At 36.4% G+C, this 26773-nt stretch overlaps 1 protein-coding gene across 4 annotated transcripts in view; it reads left to right on the top strand.

Annotated features, from left to right (window-relative positions):
* Positions 1–26773, top strand: part of exoc6 (exocyst complex component 6) — a 66054-nt gene that overhangs the window by 9557 nt on the left and 29724 nt on the right. For all 4 annotated transcript variants that reach the window (XM_067429225.1, XM_067429224.1, XM_067429223.1 and 1 more), the window contains exons 2-11: positions 7591–7762; positions 9776–9823; positions 9965–10055; positions 10456–10501; positions 14180–14384; positions 16894–17043; positions 19021–19089; positions 20748–20831; positions 20912–20958; positions 21075–21195. In XM_067429225.1, the coding sequence (XP_067285326.1) occupies positions 7591–7762; positions 9776–9823; positions 9965–10055; positions 10456–10501; positions 14180–14384; positions 16894–17043; positions 19021–19089; positions 20748–20831; positions 20912–20958; positions 21075–21195 (1033 nt within the window). The remainder of the gene's footprint in view (positions 1–7590; positions 7763–9775; positions 9824–9964; positions 10056–10455; positions 10502–14179; positions 14385–16893; positions 17044–19020; positions 19090–20747; positions 20832–20911; positions 20959–21074; positions 21196–26773) is intronic.

The following is a 26773-nucleotide window of genomic DNA, read 5'->3' as shown; positions in this document are numbered from 1 at the left end:
ATACTAACATAAACTTAAAAAAAACACTTACCTAAAGGATTATTAGGAACACCTGTTCAATTTCTCATTAATGCAATTATCTAATCAACCAATCACATGGCTGTTGCTTCACTGCATTTATGGGTGTGGTCCTGATCAAGACAATCTCCTGAACTCCAAACTGAATGTCAGAATGGGAAAGAAAGGTGATTTAAGCAATCTTGAGTGTGGCATGGTTGTTGGTGCTCAGTTACTGGGATTTTCACACACAACCATTTCTAGGATTTACAAAGAATGCTGTGCAAAGGGAAAAACATCCAGCATGCAGCAGTCCTGGGGGCGAAAATGCCTTGTTGATGCTAGAGGTCAGAGGAGAATGGGCCGACTGATTCAAGCTGATAGAAGAGCAAATTTGACTGAAATAACCACTCGTTACAACCGAGGTAAGCGGCAAAGCATTTGTGAAGCCACAACACGCACAACCTTGAGGCGGATGGGCTACAACAGCAGAAGACCCCACCGGGTACCACTCATCTCCACTACAAATAGGAAAAAGAGGCTACAATTTGCACAAGCTCACAAGAATTGGACAGTTGAAGACTGGAAAAATGTTGCCTGGTCTGATGAGTCTCGATTTCTGTTACCAATGATGGTGGTGGTGTAATGGTGTGGGGGATGTTTTCCTGGCACACTTTAGGACCCTTAGTGCCAATTGGGCATTGTTTAAATGCCACGGCTTAGGGCATTGTTTCTGACTATGTCCATCCCTTTATGACCACCATGTACCCATCCTCTGATGGCTACTTCCAGCAGGATAATGCACCATGTCACAAAGCTCGAATCATTTCAAATTGGTTTCTTGTCACCAGATCTCAACCCAATAGAGCATCTTTGGGATGTGGTGGGAGCTTCGTGCCCTGGATGTGCATCCCACTCTAGGTGCTCTGCTTCACCTTCGTTGCTCTGGTTGGTGTAGCGCTATCCAATTGCGTGCACGTCTTGCAGAGTGAGTTTGAAAGACAACCGTTTATCCCGCCCCTCGGATTGAGCCCTGTCAATGGTGAGTTTCCAGACCAAACATCTTGATGTGGGTCTGGTTTGTCAGGCTACATCATTCCTCTATTAAATAGAAAATAGACTTTTGGAAATATTGTGTAAACATTTCAAATCAGGTTTCTCAGCCCTGCTAGCAGCCACTCAGAACACCAGTTGTATCACACTGTGGAAAAAATAACTCAGAACTAGCAACATTGTTTAGTTGTGCCGTTTTAAAGGTTGCCATTCACAGTCTAGACGTTGAGGCCGTGTTGCCAATGGCAACCTGGATTTCATCCGAACCGTCTTGTTGGCATCCAATGCATCCGAGAGCCAGCTGGCGGTTTTATTAGCCGTCAGCCATCCAAGACTTTGCTAATTTGTTGTTATGATTATCTTTTTGTAGTTTTGGTTAAAATCATTTAATGCAGTTTGTTTCATATGACCCCCATGCTAATTGCTGCCACTGTTAGGATGTTGCATGTCTTTCCGGAATGTCTCATGAAGTATTTCAAAGCAAAATCTGAAACTCTGACACAGACACACCTGTAAACAGAGGAAGCACCTGCTTCTGCAGGCTGATACTCACATCAGAGTCATAGACAGACTAACCATTCATCCTTTCTACAAATGAGTAAATCTTGGAAATCTATTATTCCCATCATGATTCATAATGTTTTGTAATGAGTTCCTTTGCATTTTCTGTCAAGACAGTCCCCTCTATAAAAGAAGGAAGCAGAAGGATAGCAGAACTTTGTTAGCCTAACACTGTCATAACACTTTGTTCTGCTTATTTATCTTGAATTTAAAAGTGCCCCTATTGTGCGTTTTTCGGATGTTACCTGTCATGTAGTGCATACTATAGCTGTTTATGAATGTAAAAGTTCTGCAAAGTTTCAAAGATCAAAGTGAGATGAATGTCTCCCAAGTTTTTGTCTCCCAAAAGAGAGCACCAATTCTGAACTGCCTGAAATGAGCTGTCAGTAATTCCAGTCTCTCTTCCTGCACGAACCTACGTTTTTGTTTGTGTACGTTGATGTTAAAATTATATTGTCAGATTTGTGACAAATTTTTGCTAAAACGCTGCTGGTCACTTTCAGAAGTTGAAGCAACGCTTTCTTTTCCCAGAAAGAATGTGAAACGCACTAGGGATGGGACGAAATATCGTTTGACAAAATTTCGCGATACAAAACGTGACGAAACGCATCGAGGTCGAAAAAAATGGATCGCGAAATAAAGATAGATGGCACTGCTGCATGATTTGCGTAGTATATAAATAATTTAGTGTATTATATGTGTGTGTGTGTGTGGGGGGGGGCAGACATAACAAAACGCAGCGCGCATTTTCTGTTTGATCTGAGGCATAGCTGGAAAAAGTGAGAGCAGTCAGACGCGATGCAACAGCAAACATTAAAAGGGAAAGAAAAGGGTTGACATTAGCATTAATATTCTAAACCAAAAATGCAGTTATTGCCTACATAAGCTACCATATTTTCTGTTTAACTTTTATAAGACTCCAGAAAGAAAAGTGTGTTTTTTCACTGAGCACATTCTCTGCAGTCTGAGCGCGATGCACTGCAGCTCACTCGCTCATGTCTGAGGTAAATCATTAACACCATAACCCCTTACAGAACACGTGTTTTATTGAGCTAAATACATTACAATCGGCTAAAACTAATGCACAGGTTACTTTCCTGAACAAGCGCGCTCCCGAGTCGTCCGTGTTCTTCACACTGTCCACGTGAATCGCGGCCCAGTTCGGCGCACACTTAAAATACCGGCAGTTCAATAGGGAATGCGGATCTCTTAAAGGGGCCACAGTATATTCCTACTCGTGTAATATGGACCTCCTCCAGGTATGGTGTGGTTCTGGTTTGCTCACTGGTACACATTAACAATTTTTCATATGAACTGTGCCCTGTTCTGAATTAAACTGCCAGTGTAAAAACTCCCTTTATATTGTTAAAATGAGAGAAATCACTACTTACTCATTATTTTTAAGTTTAGGCTTAAGAGACATGAACAATTTCTTAGATAAACATATCTATGACCTTTGATATGTCTAGTCTTCATGCTATATTGATTATTATTGAATAAGTATGGTTTCACTAATAATAAATGTACATTTGCATAAAGCATGCATATTTGTCCATACCTATGTTGATTAGAATATTAAAAACTTAATTTAAACTTAATTTAAGATACATTTACAATTGCTAAAAAGGTGCGATTAAATTGCGATTAATCGCGAGTTAACTCATGACAATCATGCAGTTAATCGCTATTCAATATTTTAATCGATTGACATCCCTACCGTGCCCTCCACAATTATTGGCACCGCAGTTTAAGATGTGGTCGCGGACTTCTAAAAATTCTCCTTTTTTTTAAACAACATAGAACCAAAATGCAAAAAAAAAGAAAAATCCTACCTTTCGTTTAAGTACATTACTTTGGTGGTAAAAAAAAAAAAAAAAATCACAGATTTGGAAAGACTTTTTTTTTTTGATATCGTATCGTGACGTATCGTATCGTAACCCTGGCATATCGAGGTGCATCGTATCGTGAGTTTAAGTGTATCGTCCCATCCCTAAAACGCACACATGGTATCATTCTCAGTTTTTAATAAAAAAATAAAAAAAAGTAATTTAAAATAGATCGTATCGCATATCGAATATCGTATTATTTAACAAGGTATCGCATATCACATTTTTCTTCAATATTTCTAGAAAAAAGCAGTAATCATCCCAGTATTCAAAACAGGAAGTCAAGATTCTATGTGCAATTATCGTCCTATATCAATTTTACCAGTTATATCTAAAGTTATCGAAAAAGTTGTAGCAGCTCAATTGATTGACTATCTAGTATCCAGACAGCTCCTCCACCCACAGCAGTTTGGCTTCAGACCAGGGTACTCAACTGAAATGGCAAACTGCTGTTTAATTGAAAATATGAAAAAATCACTAGATAAGGGTATGGTGGTGGGTGCTGTCTTCATTGACCTCAAAAAGGCCTTTGATAAGGTCAATCATGGCTTCCTTTTATCTAAAATGTTTGGTTTTAATTTTTCTACTGAGGCAGTTATGTGGTTTACTTCTTATCTTCAGTCTAGTGTACCGGGTGTTAGAATAGATCAAGATATGTCAGCATTTTCAAATATTAAAATCGGTATTCCGCAAGGCTCTATACTTGGACCGTTGCTGTTCAGTCTCTTTATAAATGACTTACCTATGCACTGTGCAGGGGCCAGCTGTCAACTTTATGCAGATGATGCAATTTTTTACATTGCTGCTAAGTCGCCTAAACAGGCTGCAGAGGCATTGTCTGTATGTATGTCTCCTATTCAACAGTGGCTTAGTCAAAATCAGTTAGTCTTAAATGTTTCTAAAACAGTTTCTATGTGTTTTTCTATTAGGAAACATGATTTAAAAGGAAATGTTATTATTAATTTACAAAATGGAAAAATTGATTCTGTTACAGATTTTAAATTTCTTGGATTGGTTTTAGATTCTCAGCTTAAATTTGAAAAACATATAAAGAACATTTCAAGAACAATACAAAGTAACCTTAATTGTTTTAAATTAATTAGAAATTACATCCCAAACCAGGCAGCACTGTTGTACATGCACGCTATGGTATTTTCTCATATTTCATATTGCGTAACAGCATGGGCACAGGCTGCTACTGTAATTAAAAGTATAGGTTCATTATATAATCGTGCAATTAAAATCATGGACAAAAAAAACGATTCGATATCATCACTGTGCTATTCTTAAGAAATATATTTTAATGAGTTTTGATAGTTTTATTAATTTTAGTTTTTTTTAAATTATTGTATAAATGTATTAATCATTTAACGCCTGAACCGATAAGTAAATTTGTGGAGAAACTGAACAGCAGTAGAGTTACGAGAAGTAATACACACACCATGACTAGTTTTGGTCAGACAGCTTTTTCTGTTAGAAGCTCTAAACTCTGGAATTTATTGCCACCTGATATAAAAACTATTCCTGAATTTAAAATGTTTTTCTTCTAGACTTAAGACATGGTTAAAGATAAATCAGACTTGTACTCACTTATAATATTGTGATTATATTTTGTATGTTTGGAAGTTATAGAGTATAATTGTTTGAGTTTTTATTAATGTATGAATCAGTTTTTAGATATTTTTGTATTTATTGTATTTGATTGATAAAGGCCCTTCTAGAGACAAGTGTTGCCTTTGGCTAAACACTGTGATACAGACATCAGATTGTTTAGTTTAAATGATCTATGTTGGTGGTATCTGTCCCTATCAAATAAATTATTAAATAAAAATAAATAAATAAATAACAAAGTTTGGAGGTCTGTAGCTATCAACTCGGTAGCTATTGACTCAGCTATCAGAAGTTGGAGACTTGTGTGCACTGTGATCCTCAGCAACAGTTGACCTTGAATATTTAGTAGTGAGAACATTTCTTGAATGGACGTATATTGCACAGGTGGCAACCTATATATATATATATATATATATATATATATATATATATATATATATATATATATATATATATATATATATATATATAATATATATTTTTTTTTATTATTTTTTTTTATTATTGTTTATTTTTTTGTATAGTGCCACTTTAACAGTATGGATAAACTATTGATTTTCTAAAATGGCACATGAAAAGACTAGACTGTAGAGAAAAGACTGTATTTTATTTTTAATCTATATATGATTTATATTTGCACACATGAAAGGGATATCATTTTAAATAATTAATTCAATTATCCATAGAAACTGTCAAAAATGAACGGTTTGAGTTGGTGATATAGTGTGATATAGTGTGTTATATGTTGTTCAAACACATTCCCCTTCTAAATGTTGTCAGGACTGTCATATTAGTTTTTGATTTTTAGGATTACTTATGTACATCACTTTTGTTACGTATGTTGAGTAACTGCTTCATGTTTAGTGTAAACTCCGGCTCCTGCAGTAGCACTGATCTATGGTGGCTGGTTTGGGTCAAATATTTATGCATCAGCGAATCAACATCCCTTGTTGTCCACAGGATGGCGCACTTGGAGAACAATTTATGCATCCACAATCCACCTTTTTTTTTTTTTTTTTTACATTTTACAATCCTTCTTTGAAGGACTCACTTCCTAAAATACAAATACAGCTAAATTTTCTCATGTATAAAATATATGTGAATATAAAACAAACAAACAACAACAACAAAAAAACATTTATATGGTGTAAAAAAGTGTTCTATTGTAAAGACGAATATATATATATATATATATATATATATATATATATATATATATATATATATATATATATATATATATATATATATATATATATATATATACATATATATATATATATAATATATATAGCCATTGCACCAGTGTTAGTATCATTTATATACTATTATAGTTCTTATTAATATTTTTGATTATTTTATATGTTCCATATTTAATTTTAGTTTTAATAATTTTGTTGTCTTTTTTATTCGTTTTTTTTTCAAAGCTATAACTTTTATTGTTTTAGTTCTTTAAAATGAGATGTTGCCTTGGCAACTAGCTACATTTAAATAAGGTTTTTATATAATTTAATATAACATTTATTTTATTTCAAGTAACAGATGTTTTTTTTTAAATGGTTTTAGTTTTGTCTTGTACCAATTTCTTTGGTACAAGACAAAACTAAAACCATTTTAAAAAAAACATCTGTTACTTGAAATAAAATAAATGTTATATTGAATGATATAAAAACCTTATTAACATAGGCCGTAAACATATTTCATTATAATCTTAAGCTAAATTTATAGAATACATTTTTTATACCTTTAGATATGTCGTGGATCCTCTGGAAATGTGTAACATCCCCCCTTGGGTTATAAATCATGGTAATGCCATGGCAATTTATACCACTTTTCTGAATACAGTCAATCACTAATGGGTAAAAAGTCCCAAGAAATTGTAAATGATAATTCATGCTGCACTTGTACAGTGTCAGTTCCCTTCACACTTCCCGTCTGTGTCAGGAAGAGAGTGCAGACCCTGAATCATCTCGGGACTGTTCTTCTTCACTGTGAGAGACGGCTCTCTTGGCCATCTGGAGCAGTGAGGAGGGCAAAACACTCTTGTGATCTCACAGCACACTGAAGAAGCGGCCCATCTGTTGGCCTTGCTTCGCCAGCTCTCACTGCTGTACACAGGCTACCACAGCTCTTAGATTGAGAACACCACCTGCAGAGTATTGAAGGATAAGCGTGTGTGTTATCTGAAGGGGAAACGCAAGGTGTGGACATTAGCGCCAACTGCCAAGTGTGTTTCTGTCCTGTAATTACATTAAAATGATAGAACTTTTAAATTTTCTGTAGTGGTGCTTCTCCACGAAAAAACTCCCAAGTGTATTACTGTTAATGACATTTATGAGCCATTCTAGCAGAATTGTTTTAAAGGGTTTATAAATGTGAAAATATTAAATTCACCCTTTTTGTTTGTGATGAAATCTGGGACAATTTAAAGAAGATTTCTTTGTTGTTTAAATAATGTACTCATTTGATGTTTGTTTTATAGATCCGTTTACGATGATCAGCCCAACGCACACAAAAGGTTTATGGAGAAACTTGATGCCAGAATACGCAACCATGACAGAGAGATTGAGAAAATGTGCAACTTCCATCATCAGGGATTCGTAGACGCCATCACAGAACTGCTGAAAGTCCGAGCGGATGCGGAGAAACTGATGGTACGTGGAAATTGTGATCAAATTTTTAAGGATTAGAAATTGTTATTTATATTTTTTTCTAGCTAAATATTTTTCAACATTGTGTGAATGTTGCTGTGATTAAATCTTGTTGAAAAGCTTTTTATTACATTTCCATAGAATCAATTCAAAATTCTTTGTTGGTCCTTGTGGCATTTTTTTTACATATTCAAATGTTGTAATATGAAATACATGTAGGTAAATATTACTTATTATTATTATTATTATTATTATTATTATTATTATTATTATTGGTATTTTTATATTACTAAATATACATTACCGTTCAAAAGTCTGTGGTCGGTAAGATTTTTTAAATATTTTTGAAATAAGTCTCTTATGCTCAACAAGGATGCATTTTCTTTCATGAATACAGTAAAACCTGTAATAGTGTGAAATATTATCATAATTTTAAATAAACTTATTAGAGGATTAGAGGATTTTACAGCATCATTGCTCCAGTCTTCAGTGACACATTCCCCTTCAAAGTTATTCTAAAAAACTGATTTGCTGCTCAAGAAGCATTTCTTATTTTTATCAATGTGGAAAACAATTATGCTGATTAATAGTTTTGTGAAAACTGGGATAGATTTTCTTTTTCAGGATTCTTTGCTGAATAGGGAGTTCAAAAGAATAGCAAATCTTTCTTAACGTTATACATTTCTTTACTGGCACTTTTGATTAATTTTACGTTCTTGCTGAAAAAGACTAATTAATCTATTTTTGAAAAATCTGAAGGACCCCACACTTTTGAATGGTGGTATATAAAGGAAAATAATAATGAATAAAATATTATTCCTTGTTTTCATTTAGTTAAAAACAATATAAAAAAATGTCTTTTAACAATGATTTACAGACATGAAGCAATTTTTTCTCAATTTTTTTTTGTGCATAATGTCGGTATTTTGGCCATAGAGCGGCGTATTTAATTTGAAATGCATGTTTGGTATCAACCTTTATAACGGCTCATAAACATTCTTCTACAGTGTAGTTTACAGTAGACTATTACTGTTGTCTTGATACGATAGGTTAAGGTTAAGCACCATCCTCCAGAACAAAGTTTGAATGCACAATTGAATTTTTATAGTTAGCGCTATTATTAGTTGGTTTTGCGCAAACTCCCATTGGATGGAGAGACGCCCATTGCGTCTAGATTTCATCCACGACGGATCGGTCAACGCGCGCTCATGGGGTTCAGCGGTGCGCTTCAGATCTCGCACTGGAATTGCAAGCCAATTCTCTTTAGCTCCCTTTCCACTTCCCAGAGTGAAATATGGTGACCAAACGGCACAGGAGTGGCTCACCAATCCTCGTAATTAGAACCACATTATATAAAGCATATTCAGATAACAAGAGAGCACATACGGCATCAATGAGGTCGCTGGGCCTGCTTTGTTCATGAATAAATGAGATTTTTAATAAACTCAAAAAGCGGTTCCATATTACGATGACCTAATGAGACTTAATATGTGGGAAAGTCTGCGGCCGTACGGTCCCTGCACCTGGGTCACTATACTAGCGCAGTGGTGTGGAGGTCTTCACATTTGATGTTAATCAGCCACCCAGCGTTTGTGTTCAGCCGAAAAAAAGAAGGAAAAAAAAGATTGTTTAATTACCAGAAAATGCTATCCGCTTTTTACCCCAGACAATGAATGGCACATAGAGCTCATTGAAGTTACCAACAAGGGACCAATGGTCAATTGGGTCATTGATTTGAATTGTTTGACAGAGCCAGAGGAACAACCAAAGTTCAAAAATCCCAAGTAAAATTGAGAAGTTTGTCACAGAATCTGTTAGAAAGGGCTGTCAGAAGTGATTACCGGCCATAAAAGCTCCCTACCGACCAAAAGTTCAAGTTCCCGCTGCACATTTAATTTGAATTTGCATGGCTTTGTTCTTGACTCCTCATGAAGTATGATCTGATTACAAGGGTGAGCAGTTACAACAGGGAATTGTGGGCTTATTTGTCTAACAAAAGTGATATTATGTTTTAAGGGCCAAGTGAGTGACACCAATCGAAGACTTCAAGACGCCGGACGGGAGGTATGGCACAATCTGGCTTTGTTAGCATGTCTGCCGTTATATGGGCAGAAGAAAAGAATGTCGATTATCAGACAATAGCACAGAGAGGACTGTCTCGTTAATTGAGAGGGCTTCACACTCTTTGACCTTCCCTTATGTAAGGTGACGGCCCAAACGGAGGAGGTCATCCGCTGCCGGGTTCAACAGAGAAACATGGCTACCACGGTGGAGAAGTTGCAGCTCTGCATTCCCGGTGAGACGGCGCGTTTGCGTAACCGAAAGGCGCTCGTTAAAATCTCTCCGTATGGCCTGCGAACCACTCTAGAGATTTTATCAAAGACTATTAAAAACAATCAGGAAACAGTAAATGTGAATGTTCCCAGGTTTCTTATTACCATAATGAGTCCAGGTTCTCATTAAACAGGGCTCTGTGTTTATATCTTACTGTCTCTCTGACTTAAAAAAAAAAAAACTTAATACAACAATGGAAAAGAAACCTATTGGATGATGTTCTAGACAAATAAAGTGAGGAATAATAGAGATTGAGCAAGTGCTTTCAGTACACTGAATGAACAAAATGTTTCAGTTTGATTTACTTTTTAATACAATGTCTTTTTCCACCGTATTAACCTCTTTTATTTACATTTCTACAGTCCTGGAAATGTACAGCAAATTGAAGGAGCAGCTTGATTCAAAAAGGTAACAAACTCAGTTTTTATCTTTATTGCAAATCAGTCATAGTCATTAATGGTGATGAAACTCTTCCAAAAGGAGTTCAGCAAAAGGCGCTGAACCTTCAGACAGTGTTTTTCTTCCACCGCATGCAACTAAATATTATGAGCTTATATGAGTTAAGTTTAAGGTTTGCCATTTTAAACTATTATTTGAGTGATTTGATATGTTCTAGAAATAAAAATTAAATGAACATTAAATAAAATGCATATAAACAATGATGGTTACTATCAGCAAGTTTGCTGATTTATCAAAATTATGTCATTAAATGTGCACTATGTAGCGTTTGAGCGAGTCGCCTGTCAATCACGTCATATCTGCGTTATCCTCGGTTTTATTCTGCAGAAGCGCTTTACTCTTAGCAGTGTAAACAAGTCACAGCAGTGCCAAGCAAACGCACAGAGTAACGTCATAACATCATTTTAAACACACTTAAAGGGGTACTTCAGTGCTGGGAAGATTAATCTGTATTTGAACTGGGTCATCAATGTAGTAGAAATGAGAAATTATTTTTGAATTTGGTGCTTTCTAGACTGAGAAAAGACAGAAAGTGTATTTTTGTCTCATGGGGGTGAAAGACTACAATTCCCAGAATGCTTCGCTGCCCTGTGAGGCCATTCCCAAAGCCACCGCTACTGGATTACTGTGACTGAGTTGGAGAAGACACTACAATTAAAAACTGAACGTGTCTGTTCAATATAATGAGTGAGTCACCGCGCGAGTATCACAGCACTGAGCACTAACTGCAGGAGTCAGATAAATGAGCTGATGAGCTCTCATGATGAGAGCTGAGGTAATCGCGATTACACTCGCGGCATACATTCACAACGCGCGTTCAGTCTGGCGCATTTCAGTTCATGCCTTTGCAAGCTTAACTTTCATAGAAATTATTGGAGAAGTTAAAATACTTACATTACTCACCATAGCTCTGTTTAAATGAGTGCCAGTACTTGAGCTCTGAGTCCGATCTCCCATCCCCCATGCGCGGGTGTAAAACATGAGGAAATGGCTCCCTCTGCTGGCTGTAGTCTTTAGCCTTTGGCCAAACATTCCTCCTATAATGGAAATATCGTCAATTTGCGTTATAGGAGGAATTTTTCCAGAAATAAAATGCATAAATCTCTTGTCTGAGGGTGATATGAGAGTGGAAAGCACAATCATTTGAATATACTCCAGGGTTTCTACTGATACAAAGCATATGCTAATCGCTGAAGTAACCCTTTAAATGTATCTAATATGACAAACAGAGCTGCTTTAACTTATAATCATGACCGGAAAAAGCAGAAGTGCGCGCCCGGCGACTGTGTCCCGTCCCGTCATAATAAAAGTCCTGGTACTCGCGAGCCGGGTGTTTGTATAAAAATCGCTTCAGCGGCCGTGCTCAGCTCCACAACACTTGGTCCTGCTCTGCTTTACACTACAGTAACGTTAATAACTGCATTCATGAACATGATTTCTGCCCGAGTCCTATTTTCCACCAGCTGTGAGGTGAAGACCACATGTCCCAATATACTGCGCTCACACTTGGCATCATCAAACTACACCCTTGTTTTGAATAGGCGCCCTTCAGTGGACCAAAGTTGCATAGTGCACCTTTAAGTAGGCCTGTTTAGGAAACAGGTTGGATTGTTGGTTGTTATGCATACCTATTTCTTAAATTAATGGGGGAAAAAATAATACTTGTGACCATGTAATATCTGTCATGAATGAATGAGCTTGATGAATGTAAACAAAACTACAATTAGTGTAAATTAAAGGAAAATGAATGAATAAAAATAAATGATTATTTACAACTTGCTGTAGAAAGGGTCCAAATGATGTCACTTCCTTGCAGCACAGGCACAAATTCATTTTTTGAAATAGGGTGAAAGTCATGTGAAATAGAAGCCCATTTCTGCTACTAAATAAAAAATATAAAAAGAGTAATTGCGACTTTTTATCACAGAATTCAGACTTTTTTTCTCACAATTGCACAATTATAAAGTCAGAATTCAGAGATATAAACTCGCAATTGTGAGAATTCTGGGATAAAAAGTCACAGTTACTCTTTATTTTTTATTGGCGGAAACGGGCTTCCATAATGTGATGGTCATGTGACCGAAAGCAATGAAATATGATTGATGATGATTTTTTCATGTTGTGTGTATATAATCAAAAAAGTTATAGTTTTACGGAAAATAGTAATTTATCGAAGAAATCTAATAGTTTTAATTTCAAAGAAGATGTGTGTGCCTTTACTTTAAAAAGGAGTTTGTGAAAAGTGCTACAATTCTGCAGGAATCTATTGAACTATTATAACTCAGCTAAAACGCATTCAAACCCCTTTCATGAAGAAGTGTTCGTTTTCTCCTGGAATGAAGGGATGAATGTAAGGTCACGTTGAACTTGAAAATAATGACCCTTCTTTGTCTATTAATGTCTTCTTAGTCAGTCATAACACATCATGAATAAATAAACTATTCAAACGCAAAGACAATTGACCTTGTGTGTGCCCTTCTTCACAGCACTGCCCTGTACCGGCAGGCCCATGACAGGCCTCCTCCAAATTGAGGCAATTAGCACAATGTGTTTTTCCATTAATCTGTGTGTCGCCACTGCGCGCTAATGACTAGGCTGGGACATGGTCTAATCAGGCAGGGATTCTTTCGCAGTTCACATGTAACACTCGCTGGGAAGGGCGCCACTTTGGCCTTCCACACGGACGCACGCGCACTTCAGAGCGGTGAGGTCAGGGAGCATTCAGAGGCACCAGCTAGTGTGGTACAAGTTAATAATAAACGTATTAATACGTTGAATATGGATAGGCACAATCTTACATTGTACTAGATTGTTATTTTTGAAACCATGTCTAAAAACAAAAACTCTTTGATGTGAATATAGATGGCAAGTTGTAAAAAATCAGATCAATGTGTGTGGAGAACAGGCTAGTAAGAACATAAGCCTTTAATTAACTTCTTTATAATTCTGCATTCACACTGACACGACCGAAATAGTGACAACAGCCAATCATATTACTTTTACAGTGTTGCATGAACGCAATTGGTTAGTGTCTGCCGTGAGCCACACCAGTGACGCAACGGAAACAAATACAATTCAGTTCGGCAACATATGACGTCACCCATTCAATGTAAATGAGAATGCAGCGTAACTTCTTTAGCTTTTATAAACTTCTTATCATATTTTTTTCTGCAGCACTTTGATGTGACAACTTCAGTTATTGGTCTATTCTTCCCAAAGTTTGTGATACCCCAGACACTTTATATTAGCGCCGTAATGTTGCAGAATTGTTTAATAGCCATGAACAGTCTGTTGTTAACTATGAAAACTCTGACAAAAAATGCAAAAAATGTTAAAGCTTTTCTGGATTATGGGTGTAAATTGGATGTTTTATCATGATATGATTCGTCATAAACTTGTCAAATATTTGGAAATATCAATTTATATAAATGTATTGTTACACCCCAAAAAAGTGCCTCACTGTAACCCAACAGTTTTTTCTTTTTTAGAATATTGATCCCATCTTACTCTATATTGATCATCATATTGCTCGTCATATAGAAGTTGCAATGATTTTAAGAGGTTTTATCTTTTATGGACTAATAAAGTTGTGACTGACATCAGTGACATGAATATTTTCCATTTCAGATACTACTCTGCGTTGAAAACTATGGAGCAGCTAGAAAACATTTATATTCCCAGAGTGAGCCAGTACAGGTTTTGCCAAATTATGGCTGAGACACTCCCTAAACTCAGAGAGGAGATTAAGGAGATCTCCATGTCCGACCTGAAAGACTTCTTGGAGAGTATCCGAAAACACTCAGACAAGATCGGTGAAACCGCAATGAGACAGGTGGGATTATTTCCATCCTTTCCATTTAAACTGGTTATACATCTTAAAGGGATAGTTCACCCAAAAATTAAAATTCTGTCATCACTTACTCTCCCTCAAGTTGTCCCAAGCCTGTATGAGGTTTCTTTCTTCTGTTGAACACGGAAGAAGATAGAGTGGGTACGGAAAATATTCAGACCCCCTTAAAATGTTCACTCTTTGTTATATTACAGCCATTTGCTAAAATCATTTAAGTAATTTTTTGTTCTCATTACACACAGCACCCCATATTGACAGAAAAATACAGAATTGTTGACACTTTTGCAGATTCATTAAACAAGAAAAACTGAAATATCACATGGTCCTAAGTATTCAGACCCTTTGCTCAGTATTTAGTAGAAGCACCCTTTTGAATCTAATACAGCCGTGAGTCTTTTTGGGAAAGATGCAACCAATTTTTCACACCTAGATTTGGGGATCCTCTGCCATTTCTCCTTGCAGATCCTCTGCAGTTTTGTCAGGTTGGATGGTAAACCTGGTTGGCGGACAGCCATTTTCAGGTCTCTCCAGAGATGCTCAATTGGGTTTAAGTCAGGGCTCTAGTTACGGAGTTGTTGTGAAGCCTCCTTCGTTATTTTAGCTGTGTGCTTAGGGTCATTGTCTTGTTGGAAGGTGAACTTTCGTCCCAGTCTGAGAGGTCTTGAACACTCTGGAGGTTTTCGTCTAGGATATCCCTGTACTTAGCCGCATTTGTCTTTCCCTCTATTGCAACCAGTCCTGTCCCTGCAACTGAAAAACACCCCCATAGCATGATGCTGCCACCCCCACGCTTCACTGTTGGGACTGTATTGCATCGGTGATGAGCTGTGCCTGGTTATCTCCAGACAATTAAGGTCATAAAGTTCTATCTTGGTCTCATCAGACCAAGTCCTGGAGAATGGGCCGACTGATTCAAGCTGATAGAAGAGAAACTTTGACTGAAATAACCACTAGTTACAAACAAGGTATGCAGCAAAGTTTTTGTGAAGCCACAACACTCACAACCGTGAGGCGGATGGGCTACAACAGCAGAAGACCCCACCGGGTACCACTCATCTCCACTACAAATAGGAAAAAGAGGCTATTTCTGTTGAGACATTCAGATGGTAGTCAGAATTTGGTGTAAACAGAATGAGAACATGGATCCATCATGTCTTGTTACCACTGTGCAGGCTGGTGGTGGTGGTGTAATGGTGTGGGGAATATTTTCTTGGCACACTTGAGGCCCCTTTGTGCCAATTGGGCATTGTTTAAATGCCACGGCCTATCTGAGCATTGTTTCTAAACATGTCCATCCCTTTATGACCACCATGTACTTATCCTCTGATGGCTACTTCCAGCATTATAATGCACCATGTCACAAAGCTCAAATAATTTCAAATTGGTTTCTTGAACATGACAATGAGTTCACTGTACTAAAATGGCCCCCACAGTCACCAGATCTCAAACCAATAGAGCATCTTTGGGATGTGATGAAACGGGAGCTTCGTGCCTTGTTCCTTGTTGAATCAATGCCTCGTATAATTACGTCAGTTCTGAAGGCGAAAGGGTGATATTTCAGTCTTTCTTTTTTAATAAATCTGCAAAAATGTTGACAATTCTGTGTTTTTCTGTCAATATGGGGTACTGAGTGTACGTTAATGAGAAAAAAAATGAACTTAAGGGATTTTAGCAAATGGCTGCAATATAAAAAAGAGGGAAAAATGTAAAGGGGTCTGAATACTTTCCGTACCCACTGTATTTTAAAGAATGTTGGTAATCAAACAGTTGATGGTAGCCATTGACTTTGGAATGCTGTACATTAGTGATGTTTGATTCTTAAACAAATCTTTCAAGCTAGTTGCCAGTCAAACCAGTTCACAGAATTTAACTGAATCAAACTTTAGTTCCTAGTTGATGATCTAAAACATGCAAAAAGTAGCGCATGGCACCGAATTTCTGCAAGGTTATCTTCTAAAATTCGACAGAACCAGATTGTTGGTTCTTTATGAGTCTGTTCTTTTTTATCGGTTAATTCCGAACTGGTTCTCAACTGGTTACCAACTTGAAAGATTTGTTCAAGAATTGAACATAACTACTGTACATAGGCGTCTACATATCATGCTAAGTGAATAGGAGTTTTGAGCCGATTGATTGATTTTAGTGGAGCTTGACTTAAGCATGTTAAAGGACAACTCCGGGGAATTTTTTTGTAATGTTGCAAGCACCAATCCGGTTCGTTTTTTTTCTATTGACTGTACTCACCAAGGTATAACGATCAAGATAAACTTAAAAATTTGCAGGAGTTGTCCTTTAATGCTGCCTACCTTTTAGAACAGCCTGAGCAAAACTGGGATGCTTTAAAATGCTGTCTATGTAGACACCTAACTAGGTATTGAAACGTGTACTGAATTAGCTAATAGAAATCTAAAGTTGCAAACTCTCGTGGCTGGTATTCTAGGCTGTTTAAGTAATTATTTTATTTCTTCTCTCCTTCACCTTGTTTTCGCAGGCTCAGCAGCATCGTACCTTTAACAGTGCAGTGCAAAAACAGGATGCCCTGAGCTGTGCCAAACCTCTGTACGGTCTGAACGGCCGAACACCCCTCCATCACAACGGCCTGAGCACAGAGGCAGTGGATGAAGAGGAGATGGATGAAGAGGTATGACGTAGACACATTTTGAGGAAGTTTAGTATCATAGTGTACAAATTAGTGTTGTCAAAAGTACCGACCGCGATACCAAATCGGTACTGAAATTTAAAAAATGTGACCCTTTGAGCGCTGTTGATCGGAATTGTAAACCGATTTAGTATTGTGGTCGGCACTTTTGACAACACTAGTCCAAATGAATGCTTGTGTTGTTGTTTTTTTGAAGCACTTTATATACATTTAAATAATTAAAATAGACAAATACTATAACAGATACTATGATTGGATCATTATTGCATTGGTTTTTATGTTTCTAGCATGTTCTAACCCTAAATGATGGAGTGTAGATTTTAATTTCTTAAACAATCATGTAGGAAGACGCACCGTGGCCATATTCCAGAATGACAATGTCAAGATTAATCAGGCTCAAACTGTGAAAGAATTGTTAGGAGGGAGCATGAAGAATCATTTTCACACATGAATTGGCAGCTCTTTTGGTCAAGATCTTGTAATGACAATGCAAGAGTGAAGATATTTTTGACTTTTGTCTACATTTCCTACACTGTTGTCTAAGAAAGGAAAAGCTACACATTCCTTCAACTAGGGTTAGAAGAACTGTTGTCAAACATATTACAAGTTAGAAAAAACAAGCCTATTTAAATCCAAACAGCAATGTTTTTTTGGCTTGGCAGTGTATTTGACATTTAAAAAAATCTCTCAAAAGTTAACGTGTTAATAACACGTTAACGCAAATTCATTTTAACGGCACTAAATTTATCAATGCTCGTTAACACAGCACATATTTTCCGTTTGATCCGTGGCATAGCCCATTGTTGGAAAAAGTGAGAGCAGTCAGACCCAAAGGATGCAGCAGCAAACATTGATAGGGAAAGAAAAGGGTTGACATTAATATTAATATTCTAAACCAAAAGTGCAGTTATTGCCCTCATAAGCTACCATATTTTCTGTTTAATTTTCATTAGACTCCAGAAAGAAAAGTGCGTTTTTTCACTGAGCAGATTCTATGCAGTCTGAGCGTGATGCACTGCAGCTCACTCTCGCTCATGTCTGAGGTAAATCATTAACACCATCGCCGCTTACAGTACACGTGTTTTATTGAACTAAATACATTACAATCGGCTAAAACAAATGCACAGGTTACTTTCCTGAACAAGCGTGCTCTCGAGTCCGTGTTCTTCACACTGTCCACATGAATTACGGCCCAGTTCGGCGCCCACACGCAAAATACCGGCAGTTCAATAGGGAATGCGGATCTCTTTCCTACTCGTGGAATATGGACCTCCTCCAGGTATGGTGTGGTTCTGGTGCGCTCACTGGTACACATTACCAATTTTTCATGCAAACTGTGCCCTGCTCTGAATTAAACTGCCAGTGTAAAAACTCCCTTTATATTCTTAATACGAGACAAATCACTACTTACTCTTCATTTTTAAGTTTAGGCTTAAGAGACATGAACAATTTCTTAGCTAAACATCTATGACCTTTGATACGTCTAGTCTTCATACTGTATTGATTATTATTGAATAAGTATGGTTTCACTATTAATCAATGTACATTTGCATAAAGCATGCATACTTGTCCATACCCATGTTGATTAGAGTACTAAAAACTTAATTGAAACTTAATTTAAGATACATTTACAATTGCTAAAAATGTGCGGTTAAATTGCGATTATTAAATATTTTAATCGATTGACAGCCCTAATATATATATATATATATATATATATATATATATATATATATATATATATATATATATATATATATATATATATATATATATATATATATATATATATATATATATATATATATATATATATAAACGTTGCTGTTTGGATTTAAATAGGCTTGTTTCTAACTTATAATATGTTTGGCAACAGTTGTTCTAACCATAATATCCTTTACCAGCAAAGCTGCTCTGGTCCAGAAATGTTTCTTGAACCTTGTTTGTTTTCTTTTTAAGGTCTTGACGGCGCAGGATCTGGTGGATTTTTCGCCAGTCTACCGATGTCTTCACATCTACACTGTTTTGGTAATTCTCAGTGTCTCCTTCACTACAGACAGTGAACAACTGATATAACAACAGCCCATCTCATAACATGTTATGAAATCAGTTTTGGGTTCTGCAGTACAACAGAACATGTGTTTTACTGAGAAACATTCCTGTTGATCTGTTTCTAATAGGTGCCTGGCCTCTGAGTTGACAGTGCGTTTTCACTAAAACGCTTTCTCCCAAGCTGCTTCTCAAACATTAATGGCTTAAATAAGCAAAGGGATTTCCAGAGTTTTGACGGTCATGCCATCAATATTATTTTTGCTTTAGACCAAATGCAAACTCTAGAGAGGTGAGATCGAGTTTGTTACCGCTTGGTGCCATCGCTCATCTGGTCAGAACTAATCCAGAGTCCATCAGCATGCCAACAAAAGGGGTCAGACTGCAGCATCTAATGGGATTGACCGAGCAGTAACCTCCGTTCGCCATAAAAACAAAGCAGTGAAAAAGTTCTTCACTTCGGCATTCAGATTGTGCACAAACTGCAGTGCATTCACTGGGCATAGGATGAGTCGAGGGCTTTCCCCTCAGTGGTTCAGTTAATGAGAACACGAGCGCTTTTGACCGCTGTGCTACCCAAGGGCTCACAGGTGCTGGCAGGAGCCGAGAGCCACTCTTCAGCCACACAGAGAGAGAAAGGGGGCGCAGGTTCTTAACATTCAAAGAGGTTTTGTTTGTTTAAACCACTGTGCTTATTGGATGTATATTTGACTAATTTCTGAAAAAACACAAAAGCTATAAACATACAGTAAATGCAGCATCCAGCTAAAATGACCACTAGAGGCAGGAAAACATCAACTATTCCTTTTCTCACCATTTATTATTAAAGGTCAAATTACTTATTTTAATGCAGTTCCTTGAGCAATACTATGTTATGACCTCAAAACACTTTACCATAGTTCATGATTTTGTACACATTTAGATTTTTGCATCACAACCAACTCCATGTGTACGGGTTTTCTGATGTGGTAAACTTGCTCTGTAGCTATTGCGCTAAAAGATCTCAAAGCCTTGTAGAAGCAAGCTAAAATGGCATGATTTGTTCAGCAAATGTTTTTTTTTTCTCCTCACACATTTGCTTTTGTTAACACTATTAGCTAGGTTTGGGGTAGTGTTTAGTGTAGGTTCTCATGATTTATTTTAGCACCAGTCACTGGACATTTTATTTTCAAAGTACCATGATATGTACAACAACCAACAATCTCGTTTTAACAGTTTCCATGAAAATTTAACACGCTTTTAAGCACCAGTCACTGGACATTTCACTTAGAAAGTGCTATGAAATGTGCTACATGTTACACAATATCATTTTGCAAAAATGTACCCACAGGCATTTTTTCCCTCACACTTGGCTGTTTAATAAACCCAAATCTTCAATGGAGAAAAATTTCACCTCTTGTTGACATTTTACCTGAAAAGAGTGACATGCTGTATGTACAATGAGCCTGGTTTAGTTTCAACACAAGATTTTGTTCAGTTCTCAGAAACTAATTTGATAAATTCTAGATACGATTTATTCTGGGGTAAAATGCACAATTACATGTTGTGCACATCCAAAGTTAAAGCCTTGTGTATAAATTAAATTATATATTAATTTGTTATTTAAACCTACATTAATTCCATATTTCTTCTTTTAGGGAGACAGAGAAACGTTTGAAAATTACTATAGGAAGCAAAGAAAAAAACAAGCAAGACTAGTCCTGCAGCCTCAATCTAACATGGTTGGTATTCTTGGCTCTTTAAACAATCCCATCACATTTATTTGTTTTCATATGCTTTAATTTTACGTTTTCCACTCCAGCATGAAACAGTGGAGGGCTACAGGAAGTACTTTAATCAGATTGTTGGGTAAGAAAAATCTGGATTTATTTGTAAAGTTATTTATGTGCATGGCAATATGTCTATTGTCTTATCTACAAAGTTGATTTACACTATGTGATGCCAAATACTATCATGCTTTGCAGGTTCTTTGTGGTGGAAGATCACATATTACATGCCACACAAGGTCTGGTGACCAGAGCCTTCACAGATGAGCTGTGGAACATGGCCCTGTCCAAAATCATCGCAGTGCTTCGCACACACTCTGTGAGTCCTGCAAACACACTTGTCTCAATATCTATTGTCATGATACCAAACATTCAGTAGTCTGTGCCGATACTGGTTATTGGTATGCATCTCTGTACCTTAACAAACCAATAGGCAATAGCAAAAGAAAACAAAATACATTTAAAAATATTATTACAATTAAATTAGGAAATTATTAATACTATTTATGATTTTAAGTATATCATATATTTGTATAGCCTTCAAATACTGTTCAACTAAGACATCAACTGAAAAGTTAATAAAAATAAATAAATAAAAACATTACAGATAACAGAACACATGGTCTACTACACTTACACTGCAATAATTTTAAATTTAAAAATGAAAATTCTGTCATTAATTACACACCCTCTTGTTGTTCCAAACCCTTAAGACATCTGTTCATCTTCGAAACAAATGAAAAGATTTCATATGAAATCTGAGAGATAAAGGTAAAACTAATTCATATGAATTGAGCGGTTTAGTCAAAATTTTCTGAATAGACGTGATCACTATATGATGAATATGTTAAATTTAGGCTTCACATATATTATTCACATATAAACATTGACCAGCGAAGAGAAGCTCAGCAGAACCTGCTTCACACACGAGAACAAACATCATTGGTTATTGAAGAAGCTTAAATGTGCTGCGTAACACGAGAATGAACCTTATTGGTTCTTAAGGAAGCTCAAACGTGCTGCATAACACGAGAATGAACCTCATTGGTTCTTGTATAAGCATTAACGTGCTGTATAACAATAGAATGAACCTCATTGGTTCTTAAGGAAGCTCAAACGTGCTCATAACATGAGAATGAACCTCATTGGTTCTTGTAGAAGCATTAACGTGCTGTATAACAATAGAATGAACCTCATTGGTTCTTGTAGAAGCTCAAACGTGCTGCATAACACGAGAATGAACCTCATTGGTTCTTGTAGAAGCATTAACGTGCTGTATAACAATAGAATGAACCTCATTGGTTCTTGTAGAAGCTCAAATGTGCTGCATAACACAAGAATGAACCTTATTGGTTCTTGAGGAAGCTCAAACATGCTGTGTAACAATAGAAGGAATCTCATTGGTTCTTAAGGAAGCTCAAACGTGCTGCGTAACATGAGAATGAATCTCATTGGTTCTTGAGGAAGCTCAAACGTGCTCATAACACGAGAATAAACCTCATTGGTTCTGGAGGAAGCTCAAACGTGCTCATAACATGAGAATGAATCTCATTGGTTTTCACACATCTGACACAGCTTCCGTTTACCGCAACTGATGTGTGCGTTGATTAATGTTTAATATTATATTAAAGTCTAAATATTTGTTCATCATATAAAGCAATTAAGTCTCTTCAAGAAAATTTGGACTAAACCACTCTGTTCATATGGATTAGTTTTACAATGTCTTTATGTACTTTTTGTCAAAGTGGTGTCTTAAGTGGTCGTTGCAGCTGTCAATGGAGGGACATAATTCTCTCAGATTTTATCAAAAAGTTCTTCATTTGTGTTCCGAAGATGAAAAAAAGTCTTTGGTGCGACAAGTGGGTGAGTAATTAATGACAGAATAAATTTTTTTGGTTGAACTATCCCTTTAAGTATCAACTTTGTACCAAAATACTGGTACTATTTACAACACTAGTCTTGACTGAGTCTGAGTATGTAGGAGATGCACTAAGGAGTCTCATGTAAAGATTTGACCTCTCTCTCTTGCTCTCTCTCTCTCTCTTTCTGCTGTGCTCTGGCCCAAGTCTCTTTTTTGTGATTGAAAGTTAACTAGCAGTGGGAGAGAGCAGGCTTGACCCCTTTGTTCGGCCACAGGTCTCAGGCTGTGAGCTCCAGCCGCAGGGTATTTGCATAATCCCTCACTGATTTACAACTGACTGGCCATCCAAACACACTCTCAGCCCCAGCAGTTTAGAATATTCACAGTTAATCTGCTGTTATTGTTGCAATCTGTCCTCATTAGGCCCAACTGACCTCTCCATTAGATCAGATTGAATGGATGGCCACTGAAAGGGCTCACCAGGAAATGCTTCCAATTATCATTCCAAATGCCTTGTTTTGAAAATAAACTTCACCGAAAGACATGACTAAAGCCCTCTTAGCTCCTGACCTGCCTCAAAGAAAAAAAATGATTTTTGGAGATGATTGTACAGTCATTTAAATCGAATTGATTCCTGGCATGCTAAATTAAAACCCCAGAAACCTCTATAAAATTGTAATAGTCATAATTAATGACTTTAAAAGTCTTGGAGAGTCGATCATCAAAATGTGTGGGAACCTTGAGTGTGTGACTCACTGGTCAGGCTGCATTCATACTCTCATGATAGCATTTTCTCAACATAATTTGTTAGTTTAGAAAATATGATTTCATGTTAAAATGTGTGTGTCATGGTTGTTTTCTTGAAGCATCATTGTGTGAAATATCTAATCTAAGTATAATCTAAATATTAATAATATAGTTGTTATTATAAATAACAAATGTAATTTTAAATATTTTATTTTTAAATTACATTATTATTAAAATTCATTTAGATCATTAAATAAAAATGAAGTTATAAATAATTTCAATAGTAGTCTATAAAAATATTTGCTTGACTGTCATTTTCTAAGGTCTTTGCTTTGTTCTTCTTTCAGGGGTTTTATATGCATATGTGTGTGTTCTGTGTTCACGTTCACATGCTTTGTCAATGAAGTACATCATGTCCTGAAGTGTGGAGTGACAGCGTGTGTTGCAGCTTGACCAGTGCTTATTTAACCGTGTGATTTACGCACTCACTCCCCGCGTCTGAGAGGCAGGCCACTGCGCCCTATCTAAATGTTTAACAAGAGAATCACACTAGTGCAAGGGGCTGTAAATCAAACCTGCAGCTCCTGTACAACCACCCTCACTATCAAACCCCACCAACCTGGAAGAGACTCGTCTGGCTCAAGGTTAAAAGCTCTGGAGATCTTTGCCAATGCCGCAGCCGTATGGTATATCTCATAGCGTTAGGACAAAATCACATCTGCAGTTTACTGTGAATCATTAACTTAAAAACACTCATTAGTAAGTGATTGTATGGGAGCTTTTTTTCACCATGAGATATAAACTTCTTAAAAGAAAAGTCAGAATTGCAAGATAAACTTGCATTTGAGAGGGGGAAAAAGCCTTTTTGAAAAAAAAATATTTGAGACGTAAATTCAGACATTTTAGGAAAAAATTGAGAATTGCAAACTTAGAATTCCAAGCCAAAAATGTAAAAATTGAAAGAAGTTATCTCAGAATTCTGAAGGGGACAAAGCCAAAATTGTGATATGTTTACATTTACATTTATGCATTTGGCAGATGCTTTTATCCAAAGCGAACCCATGACCTTGGCGTTGCTAACGCCACGCTCTACTGGTTGAGCTACAGGAAAGCTGTAAACTATGAATTCTGAGGGGAAAAAAGTCAAAATTGTAAGATGTAAACACAGAATTCTGAGGGGGACAGCCAAAATCGCAAGACGTAAACTTTGAATGTGGAGGGAAAAAGTCAGAATTGCGAGATGTAACAAAATTGTGAGGGGAAAAAGTCAGAATTGTGATATGTAAATTCTGAATTCTGAGGGGAAAAAAAGTCAGAATTGTGATATGTAAATTCTGAATTCTGAGGGGAAAAAAGTCAGAATTGCGAGATGTAAACAAAATTGTGAGGGGGAAAAGTCAGAATTGTGAGATGTAAATTCTGAATTCTGAGGGGAAAAAAGTCAGAATTGCGAGATGTAAACAAAATTGTGAGGGGGAAAAGTCAGAATTGTGAGATGTAAATTCTGAATTCTGAGGGGAAAAAAGTCAGAATTGCGAGATGTAAACAAAATTGTGAGGGGAAAAAGTCAGAATTGTGATATGTAAATTCTGAATTCTGTGGGGGAAAAAGTCAGCATTGTGAGATGTAAATTCAGAATTGTGAGGGGAAAAGTCAGAATTGTGAGATGTAAATTCAGAATTGTGAGGGGAAAAGTCAGAATTGTGAGATGTAAATTCAGAATTCTGAGGGGGAAAAGTCAGAATTGTGAGATGTAAATTCAGAATTGTGAGGGGAAAAGTCAGGTCAGAATTGTGAGATGTAAATTCGAATTCTGAGGGGGAAAGTCAGAATTGTGAGATGTAAATTCAGAATTCTGAGGGGAAAAGTCAGAATTGTCAGATGTAAATTCAGAATTCTGAGGGGAAAAGTCAGAATTGTCAGATGTAAATTCAGAATTCTGAGGGGGAAAAAGTCAGAATTGTGAGATGTAAATTCTGAATTCTGAGGGGGGAATGTCAGAATTGTGAGATGTACATTTAGATTTATGTGAGGACAAAAAGTCAGAATTGTGAGACGTAAACTCTTCTGAAGGAAAAACGTCAGCTTTGCAAGATCTAAACATAGATTTCCAAAACACAAAGTCAAAATTCCAAATGCAAAATCACAATTGCTAGGTTGAACTTTCTGGTGGAACATATAAACTTACAGTTATGAGGAAAGAAAGTTTATTTAAACTTTATTTTTAATAGAATCAAACTTCCATAGACTTAGAACTTTAGCATTAATAGCATTAAATTGCCAAAAACTGTGGCAACAACACGTTTCTTTTGCAGTTCTAGCTTGAATATTTTTTTTTAATGATAACGAAATGTGTTTGTGTGTGTGAAGTTGTGAACACTCAAATCCTCAAGTATTGGTTCAGATCGTCTGTGCTGCCCGGTGCCGTGTGGTTTCAAACAACAGTGGGTGGGCAGGCCTGTGTGCTCAGACATTCACTAACCCTGTCAGTCATCACTCCCCTGCCTGGGTCAAGCACTGCTCTCTCCTATTTAACCTCATGGACAGGCCTCTATCAGCGGTGGGGGGAGGGCCGTATTGCCCTCATTTAGATGCTAATGTCACCTAAAAACTCATTAAGACACAAGTGTATTTAATCAATAAGTGACTGGCTGTGAGTTACCCATTTAGAGAGAAATGCTGAACCTAAACTAATCTGGTCCACAGAAATGTGGTTCAGTGAGTATTGGTTCCTCTGTATGAATGAATGAATGGATAACACAAGTTTTTATTGTGCAGTTGTAGCAAATCGAATTAAATAATTGGCTCATATTTCACCCAAATTTAAAGGAAAGAAAGAAAGATATTTAAGCTTAAATCTAAGACTCTTACGGCATTTTGGCACCAAGGCTGCATTTATTTAATCAAAGATACAGTAAAAATGCGTCCGATTTTAAACAAATTATTGCAATGTAAAACAACTGTTCTCAATTTTATTATATTTAAACAAGTCATTTATTATTTATTATATGTCATATATATATATATAAGAATATATTTTGTGATATCTGCAGTTTATATATATATATATATATATATATATATATATATATATATATATATATATATATATATATATATATATATATATATATATATATATATAAATATAAATATAAATAATTTTAACTGATACAGATAACTGATAATTAAGTCCTTCTCATGGCCGATACAGATACCGATGACCAATCAATTCATATTTTTATATTATAATTTTCTTAAAAATCTGCAGTTTGTGCACCTAGAAGAA

The sequence above is a fragment of the Pseudorasbora parva genome, chromosome 21 (genome assembly GCF_024679245.1).
Source record: "Pseudorasbora parva isolate DD20220531a chromosome 21, ASM2467924v1, whole genome shotgun sequence".
In the NCBI taxonomy this organism is placed as follows: Eukaryota; Metazoa; Chordata; class Actinopteri; order Cypriniformes; family Gobionidae; genus Pseudorasbora; species Pseudorasbora parva.
This window is presented reverse-complemented; position numbering and strand designations above follow the sequence as displayed.